General features: G+C 36.3%; 2 protein-coding genes and 1 pseudogene across 3 annotated transcripts; 1 reads left to right on the top strand and 2 right to left on the bottom strand.

The window, feature by feature from the left end:
- Window positions 1–149: 149 nt before the first annotated feature.
- LOC106439163 (MAP3K epsilon protein kinase 1) lies at window positions 150–7,557 on the top strand. The gene is given in 23 exon segments (NM_001316297.1): window positions 150–379; window positions 460–594; window positions 710–730; window positions 920–993; window positions 1,072–1,162; window positions 1,235–1,318; window positions 1,417–1,518; window positions 1,627–1,758; window positions 1,871–1,942; window positions 2,032–2,135; window positions 2,227–2,326; window positions 2,395–2,754; window positions 3,214–3,546; window positions 3,632–3,676; window positions 3,942–4,121; window positions 4,220–4,303; window positions 4,475–4,572; window positions 4,666–4,749; window positions 4,891–5,797; window positions 5,868–6,002; window positions 6,404–6,810; window positions 6,919–7,033; window positions 7,110–7,557. Coding segments are annotated over 23 exon segments (3,900 nt in total). The 5' UTR covers window positions 150–319; the 3' UTR covers window positions 7,287–7,557.
- LOC106443978 lies at window positions 7,520–10,758 on the bottom strand (annotated as a pseudogene).
- Window positions 10,759–15,354: 4,596 nt separating this feature from the next.
- On the bottom strand, window positions 15,355–19,844 carry LOC106385676 (phosphatidylinositol 4-phosphate 5-kinase 6-like). Of its 2 annotated transcripts, XM_013825583.3 has the most exons (8): window positions 18,416–19,842; window positions 18,165–18,332; window positions 17,868–18,033; window positions 17,685–17,801; window positions 17,398–17,591; window positions 17,187–17,317; window positions 16,723–16,792; window positions 15,358–16,623 (listed from the first exon to the last, which is right to left on the bottom strand). In XM_013825583.3, the coding sequence occupies exons 1-8, from the start codon at window positions 19,438–19,440 to the stop codon at window positions 16,335–16,337; spliced, it is 2,160 nt and encodes a 719-aa protein (XP_013681037.1). In that variant the 5' UTR covers window positions 19,441–19,842; the 3' UTR covers window positions 15,358–16,334. The 2 variants fall into 2 exon arrangements, with proteins under 2 accessions (XP_048632283.1, XP_013681037.1); XM_048776326.1 differs by having other exon boundaries at window positions 15,355–16,623; window positions 17,685–18,033; window positions 18,416–19,844.
- Between the last annotated feature and the right edge of the window lie 290 nt (window positions 19,845–20,134).

Genomic DNA, 20,134 nt, shown 5'->3' with positions numbered 1-20,134 from the left:
ATAAAATTTCAGGGGCCAAATAACAAACGAAGAAAGTGGCGCGTGAGGGAATCGACGACATAACTGTCTCTCTGTTAATCCAGTTCGGTCACAATGTCCGAACCAAAAATCTTAGTTGTCTTTTCTTTAATTTTTTATTTTAATTTGAATTTTTTTTTTAAATAATTAAACAACAAGAAGCTATAATCAATCTCTCGAATTTGTGTAATTAAAACCCTAATTGTAATTGTTCTTGTTGTTGTGATTTGTTTCCCTTGTAAAATGGATCGGATTCGTTAGCAATTGTTCGTTTTGACGACGGAGGAAGGAAGGAGAAGAGATGGCGAGACAAATGACGTCATCTCAGTTCCACAAATCGAAGACCCTCGACAACAAATATGTAAAGCCTTCTTCTTCTGATTCTGAGGCAAAGGAGGAAACTTTTGTTTTTTTTTTTGTTTTGACTATTTTTGATGGCAGATGCTTGGGGATGAGATTGGCAAAGGAGCATATGGTCGAGTATACATAGGATTAGACCTGGAGAATGGAGATTTTGTGGCTATTAAACAAGTCTCCTTGGAGAATATTGTTCAAGAGGATCTCAACACCATCATGGTTTGGTTTCTTTATTTGGTTCTGTCCTTTATGGACTAATGTGTTCTGTCTCTCATCTCCTTTCCTTTTTACTTTTTGATGGTTCTTGGCTGTTGGGGATGATTGTGTTCTCCAGCAAGAAATCGATTTGTTAAAGGTAGTTTCCATTACATACTCTTTATCCTCTGGAACTGCAATGCATGCAGAGCTTGACCCATTATTTAGACATAACTGTTATACAAATTTGAGATAATTAATCACCTTCTCAGCTTTGGTATCTTCTCATTAATGGTTACTGCTCTGTAGTGTCTCTCTATGTCCTTCTAACATAAGGTTTCTAATGCAGAACCTAAACCATAAAAACATTGTCAAGTATCTTGGCTCCTTGAAGACAAAGACACACCTTCACATTATCCTGGAGTAAGTACTACTACTAGTTTTGTGTTTATTTTTTGTTTTCCACCCAAAGTTCAAGTCCAATCAAATATGTATTTGCAGGTATGTGGAGAATGGCTCTCTTGCAAACATTATCAAACCAAATAAATTTGGACCTTTCCCAGAATCTTTGGTCACTGTTTACATTGCTCAGGTCCGTCCCTATCTATGTTTTTTTTCTAGTTAAGTTTCTGAAAATATCTGTATACTAACTAATGAATTACAGGTCTTGGAAGGTTTAGTATATCTGCATGAGCAAGGTGTCATACATCGTGATATCAAGGGTGCAAATATTTTGACAACAAAAGAGGTGTGTGTTTTTCTCTACCTTTGTGGATTGTACTATGCGATGCACAAGATTCATCTAGGCTGTTCTTTCTTTGACACTTGAAAAATCTCATGCTTCAGGGCCTTGTCAAGCTTGCTGACTTTGGAGTTGCTACTAAACTAAACGAGGCTGATGTTAACACTCACTCTGTGGTTGGAACTCCTTACTGGATGGCTCCTGAGGTATACCATTGACAATACATATCTATCTTGTTTTGAAAAATGCATAAAGTTATATATAATTGTAACTGGTTATTTGTGTACTGATGGAGACTCAAATTTTGGTTGAAGGTTATTGAAATGTCAGGGGTGTGTGCTGCTTCAGACATATGGAGTGTTGGATGCACTGTTATTGAACTTTTGACATGTGTACCTCCTTACTATGATCTGCAACCCATGCCTGCTCTCTTCCGTATTGTTCAGGTTTTTTCCAACACTTTACAAGTTTGTTTTATCTCGTTAATGGTGAAGAAAATGGTAATTGCTGTCAGCCTTTGATTACAAACTATTGACACTTTTCTGATTTTGGTTTTAGGATGATAGCCCTCCTATTCCTGATAGTCTTTCTCCAGATATTACAGACTTCTTACGACAATGCTTCAAGAAGGTAAAATTTGATGCGATATTGTTTGATCATTCTACTTACCACTGTACACCTTTCAGTGTCATATCTGATTTGTATTTTGCATAATACAGGATTCTAGGCAGAGGCCTGATGCGAAGACACTGCTCTCTCATCCTTGGATACGGAACTCTAGACGAGCATTGCAGTCATCACTTCGTCATAGTGGAACCATCAGGTGCGAAAACTTGTGTGTTTTACTTTAAATTTTGGAAAAATATTTCAAAATACTTTATCTATCTCACCCTTGAGTACTTAATTCTCTGCAGATACATGAAGGGAGCCGATTCAAGTTCAGAGAAGGACGGTGAAGGTAGTCAAGATATAGCTGAGAGTGTTTCAGCAGAGAAAGTGGGGATGTCAAAAACTGTAAGATTCCTAAGCTTTACAGATGAACTTTGCTAAAGTTACTTATCCAGGACCTTTTGTTTGTCCAGAACTCGAAAAGCAAATTAGGTGTGGGGAGTTTTAGGTCTGAGAAAGATCAGTCTTCAGCCAGTGATATTGGTGAAGAAAGAGCAGATTCAGAAGATGATATCATGTCAGATCAAGGTCCTACGTTGTCTATCCATGATAATAAGTCTTCTCTTCAATCCAGTACTTGTAGTATATCTTCTGATGCAAAGGGGACATCTCAAGATGGAAAATCTGAACCTGATGGAAATCTTGAAATGGAAGCTTCTGAAGGTAGACGAAAAGCTTCAGCAACAAAGCAGGTTGGAAAAGAATCTTCCATCCAGATGCAGCAGAGATCACATAGTTTTGGCCCAAAAGGTGAAGATCGTGGGCTTCGAAAGGTGTGTTGTTGCATCATTTTTGTCTTAGCACTTTGTCAGATACTATCAGTGTTCTAAAAATTGGTCAAGGCGGAAAATCAGGCCTACGCAAATAGAATTTTCTTGAAAGTTTTTTTTTTTAAAATCGGTTAGGGGTTTAAAAAAGATCAGTCTAGGCGTGATACCCTATAGCGCGCCTAGCTATTTCTTGAACATTGGATACTATGGTCACTCTAGGGTATGATTTGATTTTGTGTGTTGAGTTAATTGGTAAGGTCCTTTTTCTCTACTGGTAGAAACAAAACAGTTTGCTGAACTTGTAGTTATTTGATTTTGTTCTTGGCATGTTCCACTCTTCCATGCTTAGATGCTTCAATTGTGAGATAGATTTTTGTTTGTTGTTGGGCCTTGGTCTTGTTCTATACAAGATTTTATACTGAACTGACTAGATCTGTTATGTTTGGTATAACTATCTTAAAGGCAGTGAAGACTCCATCTAGTTATGGTGGGAATGAACTGACTAGATTCAGTGATCCTCCCGGGGACGCTTGTCTGCATGATTTATTCCATCCACTGAATAAAGTTCCTGAGGGAAAACTAAATGAGGCCTCAGCATCAACGCCTGCGTCAAACGCCAACCAGGGAGATTCTCCTGTAGCAGATGGTGGAAAGAATGATCTGGCAACAAAGCTGAGGGCTAGAATTGCTCAGAAGCAAATGGAAGGTGAAACTGGGCACTCAAATGATGGTGGTGATCTTTTCCGGTTAATGATGGGTGTTTTGAAAGATGATGTTATTGACATTGATGGCTTGGTATGCTCTCTGTCTCTCAAGTATGTAGGTTTTGATAATCACAAGTAGTTTATTGTTTTAACATGTTTTCATATCCTGTTTTTAGGTATTTGATGAAAAAGCCTCTCCTGATAATCTGCTTCCTCTACAGGTATTCTTCAACTTTATATCATGCTGATGCTTAGGCCTGCAGGTTCGGGTAGTTCGATTTTCAGCTAGTTCTAATTCGGTTTGCATAAATCTTACCGAATTATCCCGAAATAAAGTTCAGTATTCGGTTAGTTCGGTATTTGAAAATCCTACAGAAGTTTTTTATTTCGGTTAGATTTTGTTAAAGTTGTGTCAAAATTTTGGATATTATGCTGATTCTACTTGAGTGACTCTCAGCTTAGTATTAACTTCTTGAGTTCTTGTAGGCAGTTGAGTTCAGCAGATTGGTGAGCTCCTTACGGCCAAGTGAAACAGAAGATGCAATAGTAACTTCCTGTCAGAAACTAGTTGCCATGTTCCGTCACAGACCTGAGCAGAAAGTAGTGTTTGTGACACAGCATGGTTTCCTCCCTGTAATGGATCTTCTCGATAGTCCTAAATCCCGTGTATGTTTGTTTGTCTCCTTCATCATCAGTAGTTGTTAGTTCAATGTGAATGCTACGGTCTAGCTTATGCTTTGTTAATATTTTTCTGGTGTTTTCAGGTAACTTGTGCCGTGCTGCAGCTCATAAACGAAATTATAAAAGACAACATTGACTTCCAGGAGAATGCTTGTCTCGTTGGTCTCGTAAGTCTTACTTGGTGAATCATTATCCGTAGTTTGGTATACTGTGGTGAATGTGACAAGTTTGTTCCTATAAAGGCTTGTGTCTTAAATGTCAAACATATCAACAGCTAACACTATCACTTTTGAACTTCCATGACAATCTTAAATAGTTAACTTTGTTTTCTTTGGCAGATACCTCTGGTAATGAGTTTTGCTGGTCCTGAGAGGGATCGGTCTAGAGAAATCCGTAAGGAAGCAGCCTACTTCTTGCAGCAGCTTTGTCAGTCAAGGTTACAAGTCCATCAAAATATATATTACTTTTGCATCTATATTTGTTTTTATTTCTTGCAAGTCATAGAGTTGATTTCTTAGCTTCTTTACAGCTCCTTGACATTGCAAATGTTCATAGCTTGCCGTGGAATACCAGTTTTGGTGGGGTTCCTTGAAGCAGACTATGCCAAATACAGGTCGGTTCAGTGAACTGTCTTCTTACAGTGTCTGGACTACTTTCAATATATTTAGTGCAGAAGTTAATGTGAGACAGCATCTGTCATCATGCCTACTAGTTTCTACTGATTTTGAGTTTTTTTTTTTTTTTGTGTGTCCAGGGAGATGGTTCACTTAGCTATTGATGGGATGTGGCAGGTCTTTAAACTCAAAAGATCCACTCCAAGAAATGACTTCTGCCGTATAGCTGCAAAGAATGGCATTCTTCTAAGGCTGATCAATACTCTCTATAGCTTAAACGAGGCAACTCTATTAGCTTCTGAAGGACGCTCTGGTCAACTTGATCAGCATGAGGCTTTACTCAGTGTGATTGATCATCCCGATGTGTTGAAAACTAGACCTGGAGGTGGTGAAGAGCCTTCAAATTCTCAAAGATCAGATCTCTATCAACCAGATGGTGATAGGCCTAGATCAAGCAGTGCTGCACTAGATGCAACAGAAGATGTTAAACAACATCATAGGATCTCTATCTCTTCCAATAGAACATCAACAGACAAGATTCAGAAACTGGCTGAGAGTGCCTCTAACGGATATGCTGTTACTCAGCCAGAACAAGTCCGACCTTTGCTTAGCTTGTTGGAGAAAGAAACTCCTTCAAGACATGTCTCTGGTCAGCTAGACTACGTCAAGCACATCGCTGGCTTAGAGAAACATGAAAGTATACTCCCTCTTTTGCGTGCATCCATTGATACTATGCCTAGATATTTCAGTAAAACGATGTCGAAGAAGGTTATGGCTATTGAAGGAGCCGCTTCTGCATCTGGTGTACTGTCAGGTTCTGGTGTTCTAAATGCTAGACTTGGAAGTGACACATCATCTGGTTTACTTTCACATATGGTCACCACGCTGAGTGCAGAGGTCGCAAGCCAATACTTGGAGAAAGTGGCTGATTTGCTTCTTGAATTTGCTCGTGCTGATACGACGGTAAAGTCATACATGTGCAGCCAAAGCTTACTGAGTCGTCTCTTCCATATGTTTAACCGTGTAGAGCCTCCTATTCTGCTAAAGGTACTTCAAAAATATTATGAATATTTCTTTATTCAGGTCGCATGCTTATAATGCCTTTTTGTTTGTCCAGATACTGAAGTGCACCAACCATTTGTCTACTGATCCAAATTGCTTGGAGAGTCTCCAGCGTGCAGATGCAATTAAGCATTTGATCCCCAACCTTGAGGTTAAAGAGGGGAATCTTGTTGACCAGATCCATCATGAGGTTACCTTCTTGACTTGAATAGAGATAGCTTTCATCTATTGGTTACAACTTGTTGAAAGATTGAAGTTTAGATTCTTGTTCCAGTTTTTATTAGTCCTGCAGATTCGGTTTATTCGGATCGGGTATTTTGGTTAGATTGATTAATTTTGGTTAGTTTGGTTACTTTGGTTCGGTTATTTTGGTTAATTTCGGATAATTTTGTGTTTTAAATCTTTTTTGTTACGGTAAACCGAACCAAAAACCAAAATATTTTCAAAAGCTTTCCGAATTAAACCGGAACTGAACCGAAAACCAAAAATTTCAGTTCGGTTCAAACCCGCAGGCCTACTTTATATCATCTGTTGCTGTTTTTAGCCAGTTTAAACCCAAACTGACGTTTTTAAAACTGTAATTTTGTATAGGTACTTAGTGCACTATTCAACCTGTGCAAGATAAACAAGAGGAGACAAGAACAAGCGGCTGAAAATGGAATCATACCTCACCTGATGCTTTTCGTCATGTCTGATTCTCCTCTGAAACAATATGCATTGCCACTACTATGTGACATGGCTCATGCATCTCGGAACTCAAGAGAGCAGTTAAGGTCTCACGGTGGTCTGGATGTTTACTTGAGTTTGCTAGACGATGAATATTGGTCTGTGATTGCCTTAGATTCCATTGCTGTTTGCTTAGCTCAAGACAATGACAACCGCAAGGTGGAGCAGGCTTTGCTGAAAGATGATGCAATATATACATTGGTTAACTTCTTCCAGAGCTGTCCTGAAAGACATTTTGTGCACATATTGGAACCATTCTTGAAGATTATCACGTATATATATCTCTCCTCTCATACAACAAATCATCTAACCATGAGTGAAGTTGATGTATCTCCCTCCTCTTAAGGTGGAGCTAATCCTCTTGTTGTTGTTGAATTCAGGAAATCATCTAGAATCAATACTACATTAGCTGTAAATGGATTGACTCCGTTGCTTATTGCACGGCTAGATCACCAAGATGCTATTGCTAGACTTAACTTGCTGAAACTCATAAAGGTAATGTATCATTAGACCATCCAAGTCTTGCTTGTCTTGTTCAGGTGGTGTTATTGAGTGTTTGGTTTTGAAACAGGCTGTTTATGAGCACCATCCAAGGCCAAAACAGCTGATCGTAGAGAATGATCTCCCTCAGAGACTGCAGAATCTGATAGAAGAGAGACGTGAAGGTCAACATTTAGGAGGACAAGTTCTGGTGAAGCAAATGGCTACATCTCTCCTCAAAGCACTTCACATCAACACCGTCTTGTGAGAGTCCAAAACCAACCTCTGCCTTGGGACTAACTGTACATTCATTCCAAATTTTTTGCAGGAAGATTATACTCAAAAGTGTATACATTTTTCTTCTTTTCCAGTTACAAATGTTTTGTAATTGTTGAGTTGTGTGGCTCTCTTGAGTTTTTTTTTAGTTTCCCCAAGAGATGCCAACACTTGATCGTTTGGGTGATACTTGATTGTTTTATTTTGCTGACGTTCTGATACATAAATTTGTAACCATTCTTTATTCATTCTTGATTTTCTTCTTCTTAATAGCATTATGATCTTACTAGCTGATACTTCAAACATTGTCTATATACACAACTCACTACCAAATTAAGTAAATATAGAAAAGTTTGAAATGTGTTGTTCACGGAGATCAAAAGTGATCAAGTGCAAAGGGAGGAAAGACGTCCGCTACTCTTTAACTTCACATTCGAGCAAGTTGCTTTAGAGACATCTTGTTTGGTATTTTGATCGACCAGTTCAACGTTTTGCAATGAAATGCCTTGACATGGAATGCTCTTGCTGCACACAAATTTTATAGCTTCGGGACTTGAACTCGTCCCATGTATGTTTTTGTACAATACATTGCTCACTTGTACCGCAGATTTCTGCAACATATCCCATGTCAGCTTTCTTATGAGTACTCAAACTATGGTGAAAATATTTGGTTTTTCGGTGCAAACCTGTTCGGGACATGCTTTAGTTTGATCACAATAGTTCTGGTTGATGATTATTGGGTTTGTAACGTTTTTCATTAAGATGTCTTTGAATATTATGTTTCTTTGCCATTCCATGTCCTCCCTGTTCATGAATATTAGTTATATTGTTTTTGGATCATCAAATTAAATTTGACTAACATAAAATATTGATAAATTAATAGTGTTGGAGATTTACCTGCCAAGTCTTAATTCTCACACCATTAGTGGTTCCTATGAGAGTTGCTTTGCTGACTACCACATTAGAAACATATGCTTCTGAGTTATGAGCTCCCAAACTCCCAATGCTAAAAGAAATAAATAGTAATATTGAGATATTATGTAGTTAACAAAGTAAAAGCGAGAATGAAATTTAAATTAGAATACTATATTGTTTAGATATTTGTTTAAGAATCTGACAAATGGAGATGATTTTAGAATGGCTAAGACCATTTTTAAAACATTGCATCTAACTTTACTCGTATATTCCAAATTTTAGCAAAAAAAAAAAACTTTACTCGTATATTTTAATAACTTGCAGCATCTCTTTTTATATACAAATTGTTGATTTTAAGTTGATAAAAATTAGTTGATCTTTTTCCAACAAAGAAAAACAGTTAGTTGACAAATTGAATGTTGCTCATAGTTAAAATAAGATTAAAACAAAAACATTAGGTGAAAATAGGGAGAGAGATGGTTTGACCTGATTCCATGACCCGGCCCGCATGTAATGCCCGTCGCTCTCACATTCTCCGACCCACTCACTATAGATATACAGTCATCACCTTCATCACCAAAAACAAACCAACACATTACTATTTATTATCCACAAGAAATAAACAAATAATATAGCTCACTTGTTTCCCCTTTACTATCTGAATTTATAAAAAGAAAATTCCTTTCAAAAATAAATATTCAAAAAGAGAAAGTCGAATGTAAAGTTTGATATGAAATTTATTTACAAAAAAAAAAGTTTGATACGAAAATTTCTAGATCACTCCTATTTTGTGGAATATTTATTTATTTATTTTCTTAGTATAATCTCTAAAAAAGGATTGTTGATTACCAGTACGGATGATAGAGTCCTGAATGAGGATATTGCGAGTTCCGGTAACGTGAATGCCATCGGTGTTAGGACTATCACCCGGAGACTTGACCATAAGATTCAAAGCCTTCACGTTTTCGCATTTTTGAACCCTCATATGCATTTGCTGTGCGTTTTCCAACCTTATGTTTCTTACCATCAAGTTGTTGCATTCCACAAACGTTACCGCCTGCCCATTTATTCCATTTACATCAACCATTAATCGAAACTGAAATGAATACTGAAAACAAAGGTAATGCGTTTGAGGTTCTCACCGTGGGAGCTTCCTGGCATGGCTGTTTAACAAAAATAAATGGTAATTAATATTTCATTAGTCAGTTTCAATGCAACTTATGTCTTTTAAGACATTGAACTAAGAATTAGAGCTTACAAGTTCAGGGTTGATCTTGCAAGATTTTGGCCACCAGATTTTTCCATTACCATCGACGCGTCCACCGCCTTCAACACGAAGGTTATCAACCGTTTGGAAAACAATCCAGAACCCACGTTCCCTGTAGTCTGATGGGTTTTTCCATGCCTCAATCTTACCGTAAATCTAAGTCACAAATGTTATGAATAAGATGATCAAAACATTATACAATAATAACTGAGCCTACGTGCATTGGTTTATATCATACCTTAAAAACAATCATGGATGATTTACATGGACCGGAGAATTTAACCGGTTTAAGAGTGTAAGCTCTATTTTCCGGAACAACGATGTAAGCTGTTCCCTTTGACGAACAAGCTGCTTCCCAAGCTTTCATGAATGCCTATGACTCAAAACATAATATTTCATTTACATTGAATGTACAAGATTTTGATTATATATTGCTATAGAAATAATTTACAGGGATACCTGAGAATCGTCGTTTCCATTGGCTTTAGCCCCGAAAGAGTTGACGTTAAAAGCTCGAGGAGAAGATCTAGGAGCGGCATGGGGATCTTTCATGTGCCTGTTGTGTGTAATGTGACCGTGTTGGTGATTGGTTTCATAATAAACATTGGGAGATATGGAATGTTCATATCTAGGATCAAACGGGTAGCTGCTAGAACAAGAGCGAAGAGACGTTAAGAGTATTGTTAAGAAGATTATGGTCTTTTGATACATTTTTGGTAGATTGTCTCTCAAAAGTTAGATTAAGATTGGGTTTGACGTATAGAGAGAATGATTAGGAATGAAATGAGTGAGGTGTCATAGAGAATGCAAAAATGCATATATATTTATATAGATGGGAGAGAAAGAGAGGTACTGACTGAAACAGATTTGGAAGAAAATATTCGTTATAATTCATTTTTATCATCAAATATTCGTTATAATTCCTCAAGTTTATTACTCAAATCGTTTCCAAAATTTTAGTACGATGACGTTTATTTAATATATTAACATTTTCATAAAAGTAACGAAAGAAAATAATTTAAAGGTTTTATATGAGTAAATATATAAATAAAAATCTGAAAATGGAAGATGAAGTTTTCAAAAGGTGATTAGATTACTAATTAATGTTAAAGTGAATGATGAAATTCTCAAAATTTTAGATACAATACTCCATAAATTAATAAACTCTAGTCGTCCCAAGTTGGACCGGTTTAAAATATGACAAAAATCTATAAGATATAATAAGATAATAATAATTTAGAAAACCCCATGCAAATATATAGTCTCACTAAAAATCAAAATTAATAATTTTTATATATACAATTTATATAAGTAAAAGTAATACATTGTATTGTTTGTTTTATATTTACAATATAGTCTATTTCTACTTTTTTCTTGAGATTTCATAACACTTTGATTGTTCTTAATAAAATTATATCTAGAGCAAATTAGCTCAATATACTCAAAAGAGTGGGATACCATTGAATTGGGGGAAAATGGTAGTGATGGGGGGAAAAACTATATGATACATATCTTATATACATCAAATAATATAATAAAGAAATATGAAAGTTAAAATTTTCAAATTTAATGAATATATAAACAATGAAACCAACTATTTTTTTATTTTACAAAAATTCTATTCTAAAATATAGAAATCTAAAAAGGAATCTTATTATAAATTAATAACTCTATAAATTAATAATTTTCAAAAATCAACATTATTAATTTATAGATTTTTTACTGTACATATCCAATAAATTATCAAATGAAAAACTATTGAACGAATATTTAAAATTTAAAAACTCCATTTATTATTTAAACATTAAATTAGTATCTAATCACTTTTGAGAATCTCATGCCAAATATGGAGCTGCTCTAAACAAAGAAAGTAAAGACTAAAGACTACTGACTTTGGTCTGATCCAAAAGAAAAGGAAAATAAGACTATTGACTTTGGCAAAGATTTAACCGCTGATTAGATGCTAATCAATGGGGATGTTGGATCAAAATTGAGTAGAAGCTATTTTCAAAAATCTATCCACAATGGAGATGCTTAATAAAATATTTAACAGTTGGATAACTATGAACTTGTTAAAAAAAATGAAATTTGATGTTGAAATTATTCAACATGCTGAATAAGAAAAAATGGAGACCATTGACGCCACATATCATTTTTGGATATTTTGATATTTTTATATCTTCTTAATTATTTAAAACCAATAATTTATAAATTAAATTATTTATTTTTATTTCTTATACGAAAATGTATTATTTTAGATTCTCTATAAATAGAGATTAGTTTTATTTAATTTAGAAATAGAAAAAATATTTATTAATTAGTAAAATATGATATTGATTTTTATTAAATAAAACTATTATAATGTATAAAAGTTGAATATCTATTAAACAAAACTATAGTTTATCCTTCTGAGCGCTCTAGTCGTCATGTTTTTTCCGAGTTGCAAGTAAGATCGTTAAAGTCTCCAGTTACGAACGACGGCGCCTCTCGGAAATCAGAAAGTGAAACCAGTGTGTCTCAAAACTCCATGTGCTTCTTATAATCTACTAGAGGTTGTCCGCGCTTCGCGCGAAATATTATTTTATTGTTCTTAATATGATTTTCTGATGATGTGATTATGTGATTAGTATTTATTTGCGAAGAGCATTATTTGATGTTTTATTATGTTATGTAGTAGTAGGCAATAAGTTAATATATTATATATTTGTTTCTTTAATAATGTGTTGTTGTATGTATAATACTACTTGTTAGTGGTGAAGTGAGTTTATGATATAAAACATATGGAATTTCAATAACTTTGTCTTTAGGCATTTGTTGATTTTAAGATTAATGGCGTCAAAACAACTCCGGACCAACATAAAAGACGCGAAAAAAAAAAAAAAAAGCCCACCGGTCAGCCGCTCGATCGCCGACGTTGCTCCGGCGCGTCGCCCACCACGAGTGCCAGATCCGGTCTCGTCTCCTCTTTACGAACCCAACGAACTTAACGTCTCTCTGTCTTGTGCTCTGTTCTTTCACATGGATCTGAAACCCCCATATGAAATCGAAGCTCCTACGGCGAATGTAACGAAAGTTACGCCTCCAATCAACGTCTCTAGCTGCTCCTCCCCGGCTTTCACCTCTGCAATCGAAGCTTCGATTCAACCAGCCGAAGCTTCTTCTGTAAATCCGGCTCCTTGCGACGACGAGTTCTCTGAAACTCCTCCTGCAACCACCATTCAATCAACCGCCGGAAATCTTCCTCCTGTTGATTCCTCTATCACCCATGAGTCCATTGCCGTAGTTGAAGAATCATTGCCATTGGTAATCTCTGAGATAGCAAAAGCTCATACCTTGGACGAAGAATCTGAGAGAGACACTGCAGTTGTCCATTCTTTGGAGGATGTTGGAGAGCAATTATCTAACCCACCAAGTGCTTTCGTTCCATCAATGGGTGCATGGGCGAAACCTCTCGCATTTGCTCCGCCTGCTACTCCTCCAACGCCATCAACACCATCTGATTTTGACCCGAAATACCTCAACAATCTCCTTGACTCATTCTGGCCATCATTGAATGATGGACTTGGTCAAAACCAGAAGAAAAGAGATCACCAAACTGCTGTTAGAGAGTTTCCTCTTATACCGGTTCAGAAGATACCGGTTCCGGAGCTTAAAGATGATGGAACGCTAAGATTTCCATGGGCTGCTAGAATGAACCCGGCCACCAGGAATCTTTATAGAGCTGCCAAGCCTACATTCCGACTCGACGGAACTCCTCAGGTTTCAATTCCTTCACAAGTACTAACCTTAGGACCGGAGAATAAAAAAGAGTATGTTATTGGTCAGTTTCATCGTTGCTCTCTTCCTCCTGGAGGTCTAATTCATGCCGTAGTGAATAGGTTGTGGGGAAGATCCGGTAGAATAGGTTGTCGTAAGATAAGTGAGTCGTCTTATATGTTTCACATTCCCCATGAATCAACTCGACAATGGGTAGTTCAGAGAGGTGTATGGCACGTTGATGACTGCTTGTTGTTCGTTTCACCTTGGAAACCAGTGAACTCACTCATCAAAGTCCCTGAAATTTCAACTATTCCAGTTTGGGTAAACCTCAAAAATGTCCCGGATTGTTGCTACTCAAGATTAGGTCTCAGTCATGTTGCATCAGGACTTGGTGAGCCTATGCAAACGCACAAACCTCGCCTTGATCCCACTACTTTGGGAGAAGCAAAGTTACTAGTTGAAGTAGAACTTGACAAGCCCTTCCCGAAGCAAATTGCCTTGGATGACAAACAAGGTAATATATTTTTGGTGGATGTTGAATATACTTGGATTCCGAGTATGTGTGGCAGATGTGGACAGTTAGGGCATAAAGAAAAGAGATGCCTCCTGCCAGCTCCCCAAACGTGTGTGGATACATGCTTTACTGAAGATATGTCAAATGGAGCACAAGAGATTGAATCTGAAAGGGAACAAGCTCATATCAATGTTGTATCAGATGAAAAGATGGTACAAGTTGAAAACTCAGAAACGGAAACACAAGCTGGTGTTGAGCCAAATGATCATTTAATGCCGCCAAGCTGCCCCACACACTCTTCGGTAACAATAGCCACATGCTCCAACTCTCAGTCGACTTTATCTCCATCAGCAGGTTTTTTGTCTCTTCGGGTAGCTACTTCTCAAAAGGATAGCTCTACTATTTTCTGCCATTCATCTTCGGATGCCAAATCTACTTTAGCTTCTACACTAGCAGGTTCGTCATCTGCTCACACTTCTCTACAGATTATGGACGATGTTCCATCAGATATTATCATTAATGAGGGTATTACCCACTCAAGAAATGATCCTTCAACCATGACCTTTCTTTCAACCGAGTCCATCCAAGAGGTTGGTGGTATGGAAAGTGACTTTCATATTACTGAGCAAATGGATGAATTTGGAAGTGTGACAAGAAAGGGTAGGTTGATCAAGCCTGCACAAAAGTACCAAGGAATGGAATGGATGACAGCGCGAGGAAGAGGGAAACGAGGCCGTAAAGGTCGAGGTTCCTAAATCAAGTGCACAAGCATCCTTCTTAGTTTGGTCAAAGTAAAGAGTATTATTACCAACTTCTTGGTTTAATAGCTCTTTCATTACTTACATTATGTATCCAACTTTTTTAAACTATGTGATCTAACAAATCACATTTTGTAACTTGTCTTTTTAAATTGAATGCCCTTTTTCAAAAAAAAAAAGATTAATGGCGTCAAAATTGTATTTTAGGTGTTTTTTGTACTCCCCTCCATCTTTTGACCTTGAGCCATCACTCTGTCATTAAAATACACATAAATTTATTTACAAAACTTATTTAAAACAAAATATAAATACAAAATAAAACTATCGTAAATTCTATATAAATATAAATAAATATATATATATATATATATATTAATTTGATCTCGAATGCCTTTTATATTTGATTTCAAATGCTACTTATACAAGTAATTAAGCATTAAAAAAAGTATCATACCTTGGATGATTTTTTCTAAAATAATTTTTACACATATATTTCTATGGTTATTTTTGTATAAATAATTTCTATAGAAATTAATAAAAATTGTGACTTTTAAAATAAAATTTCCTTTTGAAAATTTTTGAACTTCTTTTAGTTTACAAGTAAGAGAACTTCTTCTAATTTACAAGTATGATAAAATATTTTTTGAGTGCTGAGGTGAAAAACTCGAAAACAATTGCTCTAGTTGTATATATAATCACTTCTTTTATATTAATAAAGTACAAAAAATGTATTGATGATGTGATGGTGAAGTGAACATATGAGAGTGGCAATGAGGCATAAGAATGAGACAAATAATGAAAAGAAAGATCAGTTACAAAAAAAATGAAAAAAAGACCATTAAAATTAATATGATAAATAAGAAAACATAATAAAAAAATCATCGTAGGAAACTGCCAGAAATCTAAAAAAACACAGATTTTGGTTTTTGTGTGAAATTAGGTAGTTATTTGAAAAACTAATTTTTCTAGTTTAAAAAAAAATCATTTTTAGCAAAATTTTCATTGGAAAATAAAATAGTTTTTCAAAACCAAAAACTATTTTAAAAACTACAAACAATCAACCTCTTAGTGTTTTTTAACAATGGCTAAGACATGACTCTTTTTATTATTATTTGACTGAAGCCTTAAGACATGACTCTTTCTTCATCTAGTTAAATCGTAATAACTTAGTTTCTACATGGACTCAAACTTAGGACCAACCTATTAAACAGATGTTTTTAACTTATTTCCTGACGTGATTGTTTCATACTGACATACAATTGTAAAGTCCTATGTAAATAAAGAAATAAATAAATAAATAAATAAACAAAACGTATAAAATCATATGTAAACTAATTACTTTGAAAAATTGAAAACCATTAGCATTGACTTTGAGGTTGGCCTGTCGAGTGTGTGCATCATCAGAATTCAGAAACCTCATATAGTCAACTTGTTCTCACTATTAAAAATCAATTTGAAAACCATAAATAACCACGTCTAATTAAAAATAATAATCTGAAAAAGATAGAAACATTTTCTATAAAAATGAATTGTAAACTTGGATGGGATAAGTTAATAAGAAATACATGTCAACATCTGTACACATCCTTTCTTTCACGTATAAAGAAACACAATACAAAGAGTATCAAAAAGAAAAAGAAAAGGCAGAGTATTGAACTTAATTTAGTTACAAAAAGAATCATTTTCCCCTATTACAATGGATTTTGGTTAAATAATAAAATTTACAGATATTTCTATAAAGAAAAATAAACAAGAATTTCTAACAAAAAGAAAAACCTCAACTTTGTTGGGCGTTGGGCATGTGCAAGTTAATTAGATGGCTTGGTCTCAAGTGTCCTCTGCGAAGATCTTGAAGATAAAATCCTTGAAACGTCGAGAATATTGCTTTGGATCAACAGCTGAGATCGAAGTTGGATCATACTGCATTGATTTGTATGCATGTTCAAGCTTTTTGCTTATATCATAGTCTTGTAGAATGTCTATAACACCAAAGTAGAGAATCACATCGTAAAATTCGCCAGTTGGTTCCCCAACAAGCTGATTCTCACAGTCACTTCTTCTCATTGTCCTTTCAACTCTTGCAGGCATGTTTATACCCAGTTTTATTGATGCTAACCTGAAAAAGAATCATCCAAGAAACCACCCTTGTGTTATAAAACACCATTTGCAGTTTCACTTAAAGTGTGGGTATAACCATTAAGTTTGTGGTTTTTACTTGCTGGCATCAAGAAGAAATCGGTCCATGTCTGCTCGGGAGAGACGAGGGTTTCCACTATCAGGGTTTCCTGCTCAAACAAGAGAAAATTGCCTTAAACAAATAAGCTTTAGAGCATTTTCTATCCACTTTTATATTCTTTCTCTAAAATAAAATTTTATTATAGAATTTGGTTTTGCTCTAATGTATGTTGTATAACAAAGTTACTATACTATTCAGAGAAACTATAAAAGAATGTTATTATCTTTTTTTATCACCAAAAGAATGTTATTTATTCCTCTAAATATAGAAATAAACTAACATTTATTATATTTTCGTTATTTTTACCCTTCAAAAATAACATTTTCTCTGTAGAGATATTAATTTGAGCAAAACCAACCTCAAAAACAGTTTATCTATTCTAGGAAAAATATAGAGATGGATTAGAGATGGTCGAAAATTTGAAAGTTGAGATAAAATTTTACCGGTAGGGGTTCTAGCACCGGAAGTAGGAGTGGCAGAGTCCTTGGATGCTTCCCGAAAGTGAAGACCAACCAAGAGACTATAGTCCATGATCCTCTCTTGTTCAAGGAACTCACAGTCTTTGTCCACTTGCCTATCAACAAAAATGCTAGAAATTAGGTGACTAATGAAAGAAGAAGCAAGAGTGTTATTACATGTAATGAATCAAATCACCTGCAGAATTCTTGAAACCAGTTCTTCTGCAAACGGAATATGAAATTTAGATCAAGATCTTTGAGCGTTGTGTTTGGATCTATTTCAGACTCTGGTTTAGTGGTAAGACGGCCATGAGATGATCCTTTGAGGTCGAACCGCCTATGTATGGAGTGACCAGTACAGAAGAGATTCCCCATTATCACAAACCTAACCTGCATGCGCAAGTATTCTTCATCACTACATCCAAAACTGAAAATGCTAATAACAAGAACACACATAGATGAATTACAAAAATGGTAGTTGACCTTCTTTTGTGCAGTGCCAGTCAATTTCACGCAGTGAAGACCAAAAAACTTGGTAACTAGAGTGTTTTCACATGCCCTTACATGATTGTAGTAAGCTGGAAGCATCCTTATAAGAACCTGTTTCAAGTAAACACAAATGAATGTTTCTTGATAAACAGCTTTTAACTTTACTCTGATACTTACCTTTGTTTCTGCCTTCTTCATGGTCTTGATCATGTAGCCATCATCATTGGTCAAGTAGAAAAAACTTCCACTCTTCCCTGGAGATGATAGCTCCCTAAGAGCATCATTGCCACATATCGATAACATATAGTCTGCTGCATCCACATTAAACAATTTCCGCAGAGTCCTATATAGAAATTTCATAAGTTTTCTTAAGTACCAACACAAGAGAAAAAAATCAAAAGAAGACAGACAGAGGTGCTATTCGGAGAATCAGCTCTGGGTAGTTGACGGAAAAAAAAGGGAGCATATTCTAACCTGAAAACCACAGGACAATAGTCCTTCCATTTGAACTCAACAGACTGGTGTGGAGGAGTGTACTTAGATCCCTCAGATGGAAACTTAGTCCAAAGTTTTTCCTTTGGATCAAACGCCGAAGCCTTCAAATCAAGAGAAGTAGCCGGAGCTGGTCTTCCAACAGAATGTCTTACAAAAAAAAAACACAACAATGAATCAAAAACATCAAAGAAAAAACACACACAAGCAGTTTCAATCACAAACACACTTACCTAATCCCAAGCTGCAAGTTAAGCATGAGGTCATAGTTCTTATGTCCTTTAGAGATAGTTTGACCTTGTTTCTTAGCAGGCTGTATTCTCAAAGGCCTTAACGGTGATGATCTATTACTCTCCGTATCATCTACCTGAAGATAACCAGAACCATTGTTCCTCAACTCCATCTCACCATTACTAACCCTTCCGTCAACAGATCTCCTCCTCGGCCTCTCGCTGCTGCCACTACTCTTAGTCTTGTTCCCGCTACTACTCTCGGACGAACCGTACCAAACCGGCATCTTCTGGGACGGCAAAACCGGGATTCTCTGACAAGTACAAACCACACACTCGCTCAAATCAACGCAGAACACTTGCTGCGGTTGCCACTCGAAGTTCCCTGAAGCTGTGGTCGGGTAATAAGTCCCGTTCTGTTCTTCAGGATCTTTACTCCAAACCCCGACGTAGAAACTCCCGTCCGACCAGCGGAACGTACCGTTTCCTTTAGGAGCAGAGTCTTCCCAAGACCCGTCGTAACGGTTCCCGTTGCTCCATATCATCGTCCCGTTACCGTTCATCGTCCCGTTCTTCCACTGGCCGATGTAATGATTCTCGTTCTTCCACTGGTACCTCCCGTGCCCGTCTTGCAAGCCTCTCCTCCACTCTCCGTCGTAGCAGTCTCCGTTGACATAGCTTTTGGTGCCTTGGCCGTGTCGTAGGTTCATCACCCACGATCCTCTGTACAAGTCTCCGGACGAGTCGATGTAAGTGCCTTTGCCGTCCATGTAGCCGTTCTTGAAATCGCCCTCGTAGGTCGCGCCGCTAGGCCAGCTGAAACGGCCTTTCCCCATGGTTTTGCCGCGGTGCCATTCTCCGACGTACATACAACCGTCGGTCCAGAGATATTTGCCGTGTCCGTGAGGGAGGCTGTCTCTCCATTGGCCCGTGTAGAAGTCTCCGCTCGGTAACGCTTTCTCCGCGTGGTAGGTTTCTCCCGTTGGTCGGCTGTAATCGTCGGCGTCATCTGCGTGTGCTACCGACATTTTTTGGTTAACTCTTTTTGTCTGTTTTGTGTTTGTATTGGTTTGGTTTTGTGTGTTTACTTTTTCAGATATGTCTTCGTCTTGGAATCAATGTTGTTCTCATTCGTTCCTCCATGGGAGGATCTTGGTAGGAAAAAAAAGAAGGTAGTAAAGCTAAGAAGATAGAGAGAGAGGAGAAAATGAGATGTTTTGATTGGTGTGAGAGAATGAAGAGTTTGGTAATGGCCATTGTTTGTTTATTGGAGGTCCGCGTTTCATTCCTGAAGCTATTACCGAACCAGACATCTGGAGGGACTCGACGTGCTTACCTTGTCAATGCTGACGTCATTTATTATTCATTTTGTTTTTCTTTTATCTAAAAAAGAGATAATGGTTATAAGTTTTTTTAAGAGGTTTGACCTCATGAATCCTTTCTCTCTTTTCAAATAATAAAACAAAAACAATAAGAAAAATTATATATACTAATAGTTAAATATTATGTTGTCATTTATTTATAAGTACATAAATTATGTTTAGGTTGTTAGAAAATACATTATTTAAATTATATACTACTGATGACAAAAAAAAATTATATATACTACTAGGTAAATTTATGCCATCATTTTATTTATAAGTTCACAGATTATGTTTAGGTTGCTAGAAATACATTATTTACTATTTTCTTCATTGGTTTTGTTTAATAACACGTTTGAAA

The sequence above is a fragment of the Brassica napus genome, chromosome A3 (genome assembly GCF_020379485.1).
Source record: "Brassica napus cultivar Da-Ae chromosome A3, Da-Ae, whole genome shotgun sequence".
Taxonomy (NCBI): domain Eukaryota; kingdom Viridiplantae; phylum Streptophyta; class Magnoliopsida; order Brassicales; family Brassicaceae; genus Brassica; species Brassica napus.
This window is presented reverse-complemented; position numbering and strand designations above follow the sequence as displayed.

Coding starts and splice junctions, on each gene's coding strand:
- LOC106385676 (XM_048776326.1), bottom strand. CDS start 19,440: ATGTCGGTAGCACACGCAGATGACGCCGACGATTACAGCCGACCAACG. Junction 17,592..17,684: donor CTGGCACTGCACAAAAGAAG/GTCAACTACCAT, acceptor TTGCGCATGCAG/GTTAGGTTTGTGATAATGGG. Junction 17,318..17,397: donor TGGTTTCAAGAATTCTGCAG/GTGATTTGATTC, acceptor TTTTGTTGATAG/GCAAGTGGACAAAGACTGTG.